General features: G+C 38.5%; 1 protein-coding gene across 1 annotated transcript in view; it reads left to right on the top strand.

Moving 5' to 3' along the window:
- The window catches only part of retreg1 (reticulophagy regulator 1), a gene marked incomplete at its 3' end in the record, with an annotated part of 29,706 nt that overhangs the window by 2,003 nt on the left and 18,466 nt on the right, over positions 1-9,237 (top strand). Inside the window, exons 2-3 of the mRNA XM_008302723.1 lie at positions 211-317; positions 2,319-2,349. Of these exons, the coding sequence (XP_008300945.1) occupies positions 211-317; positions 2,319-2,349 (138 nt within the window). The remainder of the gene's footprint in view (positions 1-210; positions 318-2,318; positions 2,350-9,237) is intronic.

Raw genomic sequence — 9,237 nt, 5'->3', positions numbered from 1 at the left:
TGCAGCTTTTTAACTAAAAGTTTCAAACGTTCGTCACATTTTAAGCTAAAGGTTAGAAATGTTTGCGACATGTTGGCTAACAATTTCACACTCTTGTCAGACTTTTAGCTAACAATTTTCAAATGTTAGCTACACATTTAGCGAAAAAAATTTAAATGCTAGCCATACATTTATTTAACAATTTTCAGCTGAAAGAATGTTTCTCTGCAGGTTTGTGGCCTTCGGTTCTTTTCGAGCCTACAGCCTCCTGGCCGTCCTGCTGGCTCTGCTGGTCGTCACGGTGACTGCCAGAGATGTCATTAGGTCCAGATCCACAGGTAACAGCAAACACCTTTCATATCAGTGGCGCAGGGTCACGATATTTTGTCACAATCTGACATATCAAATATGAGGAAACCTGCTGTTAATTATGAGTTTTTATTAATTTATTTTTTGCTCGGGACAGTTGATTAATTAAAGGACATAAACTAATAATCATTTATTGCTTCAGGTCAATTCGTACAGCAAACTTTATCTGGTTTCAGCCTCTCAAATATTATTGTTTGCCTTCTGTCTTAATGTTATGTGAAAAGAAACTAAAAGAACTTAAAGAAGTCACCTTGAGCTTTAGAAAGTTTTCTCCTCTTCTCTTCTTCTTTCAGACCAAATGATAATGATATTGAAAAGAAACTAATAGTTTTTGCCAAAGTGAAGAAATTGCTTAAAGGATAATTGTTACTTATTACAATGTTGGTGTTTTTATTTTTGGTAGTTTTGTCTGTCATTTCTTTTAGTAAATTTATTCACCAAGTCATTGATATATGGGAACACTGTTATATTGATCAAAGCTAGACAATCTCATTTATCCACCTTGTATCAATATAGCAGGTAGATAAGTGAGATTATCTACCTTTCAAAGGGATAACAGGTAGATAATCTCATTTGTTATGTAATCTTTAGCAAACATTAAGGCCTTTGTTTACTTCAACAATATTGATAGTGAGTGATTTTATTGGCTGATATCTTTGCTGCAATGACTCACCTATAATTAATGGCTTCATTGTTTAAAAAAAAACAACTTTTTTGAGCTTCTCAGATGTGAAATGTTGATCAGATTGCCAAATTGAACAATTTTCTGAACAGTTGACCATAAACATAACACACAGCCTCACGTTGGGTTTTAGGAAACTGTGAAGAAGAACTCGTGTAATCGCTTACCTGTGTAATATTTCTGCGATTACGTGCACTCGTGGTATCAACGCTGGACTCTGGATGCCTGATGTTTGGGATGAAGAGTGTCTTTACTGGTGCCGCTTCGTCGGCTGGTGTTTGCGTTGCTTCTTAAAAAATTGGATATTCCTCAACTTCCCACTCCAAGTAAAGAAATTTACAGAACTAGACCAGTTTACTGAAATGTTATCAGAAACATAATATGAGTTTGTGTTAAGTATCTTAATGTTATTATGACAGTGCAGCCTGCTGCACATACGACCTGTAATCTCTGCTTATGGTTCAACCTCCACTTTACATGAAACCAAGCATCAGATCAGTTTGCATGTCCTCTCAGACAACATAAATAAACTGAGAACACTGCAGTTTATTTACATAGTAAGAAATAGGAGACACCAGCATTCACTTTTGATCTGTCAGATGTCAAGACTATCCAAGCTTTATGTCTGTACGGATGTTATTTTAAGAATCCTCACGTTGTTCAAGAATGAAATCAGTCTGATGTTAAAAAAAGAAATATTGTTTGTTGTCTACATATTGACTGATAAACATCACTATCAACCACAAAACAATACTTCAAAATCAGATTAAAAAAATAAAAAAAAAATCTGTCTAATTCAATCAAAATGAAAACAAGTCAGGATTAAGTCGGACAGAAATCTCAATCCTGTGATCGCTGGTGATCTGATTCATCCAGAGCAAACCTGAAGTGCAGGATTTCTTCTTTGTTTTCAAGCTTTGTGCAGAGACACTTAACCGATAAATCAAGAACATATTCAGCAGTATAATCACTTCTTCAAGGGTAAATAACACTTCAAGCTGTGCAGCTCAGATTTTCAGATGATTTCACCCTGATGTCAACTTGTTCGCCTGATGAATAAAGATGAGACATCTTGTTATCGATGGTGTACTCATCAGCCGGTTTAAAAATGTGTTCCTAGTGTGAGTTTTATTCTGCTTTGTTTGAGCCATTGCAACTTAGAAAACAACAAAAATGTGACAAAACTGTGTGTTTTACTGTCACTATTATGGACTTTTCTGCTGATGTGACGCCGTCAGTGATGATGGATAATTATTAATTATAATGATATATAATTATTTTTCCACAGGAGCTCACTTGTGGCGCAGCATGACAACCAGGTAGGACACTGAGCTGCATGTGATGTGTGTTTATTGTGTGTTTGGTGCTGGACAGCTAATGAGGTTTTGGTTTTAAAAAGATATTACTGCGTGAGAAATACAAAGTAAAGGTTAAAGAACAATAAAAAAATACTCAGACATATACACAAATAAGAAAGAAGTATCCAAGAAGGATCCAAGTATTTGTTTTGCCTACAGTCTCCGTACAAGTCTTTGAATACTGAATGTGTGATATTGAATGTATTTAAACCACACATTTAAAAAGTATCTGACACACTGAAACAACATCTGTTGACAAACATTGTTTTTCACAAACCTCTTGATTGAAATAGTGAAGGTCCTGATCCAGAAACATACAGCTGATCAGCTTGATTTGCTGATGTTACATGAAGGAAAGTTTAACTGGATGAATGTGACTCGTGAAACTGACTTAACGTGATCAGCTGGAGAGAAGAAACTCCTGAATGATCTGTGACTGAGTGTGATACTGTACTCCGATGATGTATATTCGGGTTGCTGAAGTTACCCTCTATTCATGTTTGCACATGTAAACATCACGTCTCATTTTCAGAAAATAGTTTTATTACACTTTCACATTTAAACACAACATTGCTGCGTCTCCTTTCATGCTGTGCTGCAATCCTCAAATGTAACCTGCATCAGAATGAATAGTGACTTCATGTCTGAATGAGCGCCCTGGCTCTGCCCTACGGAGCATAAGTAACTGCCCACACTGCAGGTGACTTTTTAAGATTTCTTTCTTTTAAATTTGAATCATGCTCTGCTAATATACATGCTATTTAAAAGAAATGTTCAAAGTGTGCATCCTGTCAAACTAAAAGCACAGATGTGTTGAACATGCAGCCCTGCAGAGCTGACTGGTCACATGTGATCATTTAATCTAATCAGCTAATATCTCCTCTGAACTGTTTGACCTCCCAAATGCTGAAACCCACAGTTTCAGTTCACTGACTCACCGTCTGATGCCGGACAGAGATGACAAGATAGGTTTCCTTCATGATTACACCATATTGGATTTACTTTAAACTGAAGCATGTTGCAGTAGCTTACACTGGACTGGATTTTGGTTTTTCCTTTTTTGGTAGTGTTTATGATGAATACCTTAATGAATATGGTTAGGATTTACTTATTTAATTAACTGACTATTAATTAGGATGACAAAAGTGCCAACAAATTAATTTTGTGATTTTTAATTTCATTTTTTTTTAAAGCTTTTATATCAGTTGTTCTGAGATGTTTTTTTTAAATGTGAAACACAAAAAAGACTGTCATGTGCATGCTTTTCTATCTCTTATATACACTGTACAAACAGTTTTATCTATCTTTTTTTTTTTAAAAGAATTGATTATTTTACAGATTTTAACTGTTTAGTAAATTAAGCAAAATAACTAGTAAAATTACAAAAAAATATTAATTTACAGTGTTAACCACAAAAGACAGGCCAAAACTGGAAATCACATCAAAAATCTGTATTTTTGTAAATAGTAAATTGTTGTTTTAGAACAGTTGACTGTAAAATGAAACTCTTAGTACTGTATTTAAATAAGCAAGAAGTTGCTCTTGTTTGAAAGAAAAAAAAAACGTATATTAAGGACTGAAAAATGGGAATTAATGTTTTCCCCGTTTTGTTAAATTCCAGATATAGCTAGTAAATTCACAGAAAAAGACTATTAATTTACATATTAACCACAAAAAACAGGCTAAAACTGTGAGTAATGTCCACATCAAAAATTCATATATTAGATTTGTAAGTAGAAACACATCTTTAGCAATGTGTGAACATACAATTACACTGTTTTCCTGTTTTCTAAATGACCTAGTAAATCTATTTATTTGACAGATTTTTATTTTTTTTTTCACAGTTTTTGAACGTTACAGTATTTCATTGTTTTTTTAACATTTTTTTCTGGAACCCATGTTTTGAGATTTCACTGTTTCTTTCTGGAAACTTTTGACAGCGCACTTCACATTTACTGGTGGATTTACACTCCAGAATAGTTTCTTTGTCTGGATGTTTGCTCATCTTTGATCCAAATCCCAACATTTTAACTTCTACCACTTGATGGAGCTCATCCACTTTGATCATTCAGTTTGTGCTGCTAAACTGTGATCTACATCTGCACAGACTGTAGAGTAAAAGGGAGACTGTTAATGAAGTATCAGAAAAAGAAGGTTAATCAGCCCTCCGATTACTTTTAATTTGTGCACGAAGACTGAAATAAAAGACTAAGATAGTTCATTCAACACTGTCCGTCCTGAAACAGTTTGATGAAGCTTTTGTTGTGTGTTTTACTAGATTAATTACTGTATTGTTCCTCACTGTTGACATTCAGTTTGTTCCTAAAATGAAGCACACATGAGCTGTTCTTTAGTGAATCCAATGTCCTTTAATAACACAGCTGGTCTAAGTCTTGTTTATCGAGTCTCAGTGTTGTATCATTTGTAATAATTGCCATTGAGCTTGTTGTTCAGTATTGTGGAAAAGAAGTCTTTTGACTCACTGCAGAATTGTCAGGGTTCTCACATGTCCTGGAAAACCTGGAAAATGATTGAGCAATTTTCCAGTCATGGAAAACATATGGAAAATGAGAAAAAAAGGTCAAATGCCCTGGAAACAGTTAAGTTATCCTCGAAAATTATTTATCCTCCCCCTGTCAATGCAAACGGATTAAAAGTTATGCACATGCATGTCTGTTGTCACCTGATCTTCTGGGCAGCATTAAGGCATAGCGCTTCTCTGCTTCAAGCCGGCGCAGCACAGCACAGCTCCCCACCTGACGCTACCAGGCAATCACATTTGCATTTCCACTTAGAGCAGTTCTGCAGCCCAGTGCTTCCAGTTGACTTTGTCACTAGATTTAGCGACTTTTGAGACCCCGTTAAGGACTTTGCGCCTGGAGACAAAACTAGTGACTGTAAGTTGAAAAGTGATGCTAGTATTGGTCTGTGAGTGGGAGGTTTTTTCTCCTGCGGGCGGCCACAGTCTCCTCTCTGGCCTCCATTGAGTGAAAGCAAGTGAAAACTGTAACTATTACATGTTCATTTGAACCACTGGCATGGGCGTCGCACCTGTGGGGGATGTGGGTGTTGCGACACCCACATGTTTACTTAAACTTAATTTCATCACTGTAGAATATTGACTGTGAACACAGTAATACTGACCTGTCACTGATACCGTAGGTCTGCACATGCACAGTGTGTATTGATGCGCCGATACCTGCCCGTGTGTACCTGCTGTATTGTCTCCTGCTCCCTACTCATTATTAAAACCAGGTTCTGATTTAAGCCAGTCGGCTTTAATACCACAACACACAACAATCACCCTCACTATAGAGGTGTGTGGTGGCGTCTGCATAAACTACATCTTACCTGCTTAAAGACTGCCATAGTTGTCCCCGTCCCCAAGTGCTCCACAGTGACAGGCCTAAATGACTACCGACCTATAGCTCTAACCCCGATGGTCATGAAGTGCTTTGAGAGGCTGGTCATGACGCACATCAAAGACTCCATCGACGTCACTGTGGACCCCCACCAATACCCCTACAAGAAGAGCCACTCCACTGATGACGCCATCTCATCGGTGGTCCACACAGTCCTCACCCACCTGGAGAGCAGAAACTCATACATCCGCCTGCTCTTCCTGGACTTTTCCTCCGCCTTCAACACCATCATCCCACAGACCCTGGTGCACAAGCTCTCCTCCCTTGGACTGAGCTCCACACTGGGGAACTGGGTCCTGGACTTCCTGACTAATCGACCTCAGACTGTCAGGATCCACAACACCATCTCCTCCACCTCCATCACCCTGAGCACTGGCTCGCCCCAGGGCTGTGTGCTGAGCCTCCTCCTGTTCACTCTGCTGATGTATGGCTGCTCGGCGAGACACCCCAGCTGTCATACAGTGAAGTTCACAGACGACACAGCAGTAGTGGGACACATCACGGACAATGATGAGTCCAAATACAGAGAGGAGGTGGAACACCTGGTGCAGTAGTGCAGTGGTGCAGAGACAACAACCTGCATCAATGTGAAGAAGACCAAGGAGATGGTGGTGGATGTCAGGAGGGACAAGCACTCTTCCCCTCCCCTGTCTCCACTTTACCAAAATTCTAGTGCTTTGGTACTTTTTGCAAAACGCACAAACAACCCCTCAAACGATTTCAGTCCGCAGATTCCAAACATAGCCATCAAAGCTCTCTAAAATCAGCATCAGTGAGAAATAACCCAAAGAACAGCAAAAACCGAAACCGCTACATCAAACTATAGTTGTAAAATTTCTCTTACCTTAGCTGTTTTGCCATGAAAAGTTTATTTTATTGGTAAATCCACACTGGAATCAGTTAGTACTACTTCCTGTGTCACAATGAAATCATTCCGCGTGTTTTTTTGGAGGCTTCGTTAGCCGAAGGGAGCCACTTCTACAATTTTATTTAGCGGACGCTTTTATCCAAAGCGACGTACATCTGAGAGCAGATACAACACAAGCAAGGATCTAGTCAGGAGAAAACAGTCTAGATAAGTGCCATAGAACAAATTCAAGTGTGATAGGGCGTTGATGCCATAGCAGGCTGTGTGGGAGGTAATAGGATAATTTTTGTTGTTGTTTGTTTGTTTTCGGGCATTCAAGAGCAAAGGTGTTCAGAGCTGGGCCTTTAGTCTTTTCTTTAAGACTGAGAGGGAGTCAGCAGATTGAACAGAGTTTGGTAACTCCTTCCACCACTACGGAACCACAGAGGAGAAGAGTCTAGCTATTGACCTCGGGCCCTGCTGTGGTGGTTGTATCAGGCGGTTTTTGTTGGTAGAGCGTAGTGGGCGGGAGAGAGTCTAGATCTGAATGAGAGAGTTCAGGTAGGAGGGAGCTGTTCTCATTGTGGTTTTGTAAGCAAGTGTCAGGGTTTTGAATTTGATGCGGGCAGCAACTGGAAGCCAATGAAGTGAGCCAAGTAGTGAACAACAAATGGCTAGTCTTCAAGATGGCCTTCTGCTGAGTCTGATTGGCTAAAAGTGCTGTCAATCTCATTTATTGGCTCTAACGATTCGAAGGAGGTGTCAATTACTGAAGTCGACCAATCCATTACGGAGATACAGCCTTGCGTCACCACAGGAGCTTCACAGCAATTTGATCAGCATTGTGCATAGGACGCATAGCACATATAGTGGTCTGGTTGAATTNTCGACCAATCCATTACGGAGATACAGCCTTGCGTCACCACAGGAGCTTCACAGCAATTTGATCAGCATTATGCATAGGACGCATAGCACATATAGTGGTCTGGTTGAATTTTCAAAAAACTAAAAAATTGCTTTATTTGGATGTTCTGAACACCATTAGTGATATACAAGGGAAATATATAGTTTGTACATAAGAAAATTCAGATGGTCACCAAGTGTGCCAAAATGTGCCAAAGTGTGCCAAAATGTCACCTCGCCTGAACTGTCTGTACTAAAAACTCTCTAATTTTGCTCTGCTTCACTTTATAAGAGTCAACCTTTGCAGATAGAATGTTCACATATTGTGCTATGATCTGGGAGAGGTTTAGAGCTGCAGCTGGATCATTCCAAAGAGATAATTATCCTGAAAGTGTGTTTTTTTTTCTATCTAGGTGAACCTGAAAATTTTTCATTTGTGCTGTGTGCCATCTACATTTGCTCTTAACCAGTAATATATATACTGATATTGACACATCTGAACAAACTTACAAGTGTTCCTTTTATCATGACACAAGAATTATTCAAATAGACCTTGTGGTTGCAGAGATAAACTCTTGTTATCATGGTTATGTAATTTTTGAGCAAAGGCCTGAAAAATGGCTTAACAGGTTAAGCGGTGTATAGCTGATGGATGGATGGATTTCTAATATGTTTCTGCTTCTTTTTCTTCTTAATATTATAACATCAGGTTCACAGAGCTTGCTCATTTACAATGAGAAGGAACTAAATCAGTGTACAGTGAGGTCTAAAAGTCTGAGCACTCATTAGAAATCTGTCAGATTTTCATGTTAAAACAAGAAATAATTGGAACGTTTGAGAGTTAAGAAACACTTTACAACACAAGAAGTCACAACATGTACAAAGAAGAATAAGTGTTTCAGATCAGAGTGTCTTAAAAAGCGTCAAACAGTAAAACTGCAGCAGTTTAATGTCTGTGACATAGAGTCATAGAAGCAATCATTGGTACCCTGGATGTGTTTCTGGTTTCTGATAATTCACCAGAGAAAACTTTAAAAAGTGCATTCTGGGTAAACTTTCAAGGCTCATATCAGTCTGTGTGATGGACAATGAAAGCTCTCATTTGAACTTTTTATTGATTTCATGAAGGTGTTTTTCTCATTGCAGCACCAATATTTGTCCAAAAACATCACAAAAAGCAAAAGACACAGTTTAAAGGTTAAAGTAAACCATACATAATGTTCTGAAGTTCAGTTTGTTACTTCCAGCTGTTTAGGAGATTTTCCCCTGATTTTATTAAATATCTGCAGCATCGGCCAGCAGGAGGATTCACCTGAGAGAGAAGCTGCTGCATTTACGTACAACTTCATTAATTACTTCTAATTATAAATAATCTCTGACAGGATGGCTCAGACAAGTGAGCTGTTTCAGAGTCACAGTTTATTAGCTGCAGGTAAATCATTGGTTACTCATTGGTAAATCATCGGGTCTGCACCTTTTGGTTTGTGTCTTTGTGGAGAAAATTCATCCTGCAGAATAATGAGCTTAAACATTTCAAAGCTTTGACCTGAAGCCCAAGACGGGGGCACTTAGCTTCAAGTAGATCAAACTGTCAGTAAAGCAAAGCAAAAATTCACAAAGAAAACAAATTCCATTATCTCATGGTGTCAGACTTTTGGTCTCCACTGTCTAGTACTC

The sequence above is a fragment of the Stegastes partitus genome, unplaced genomic scaffold (genome assembly GCF_000690725.1).
Source record: "Stegastes partitus isolate 25-593 unplaced genomic scaffold, Stegastes_partitus-1.0.2 Scaffold1862, whole genome shotgun sequence".
NCBI classification, from domain to species: Eukaryota; Metazoa; Chordata; class Actinopteri; family Pomacentridae; genus Stegastes; species Stegastes partitus.
The sequence above is the reverse complement of the archived record's forward strand: the minus strand, read 5'-3'. Positions and strand labels throughout refer to the sequence as shown.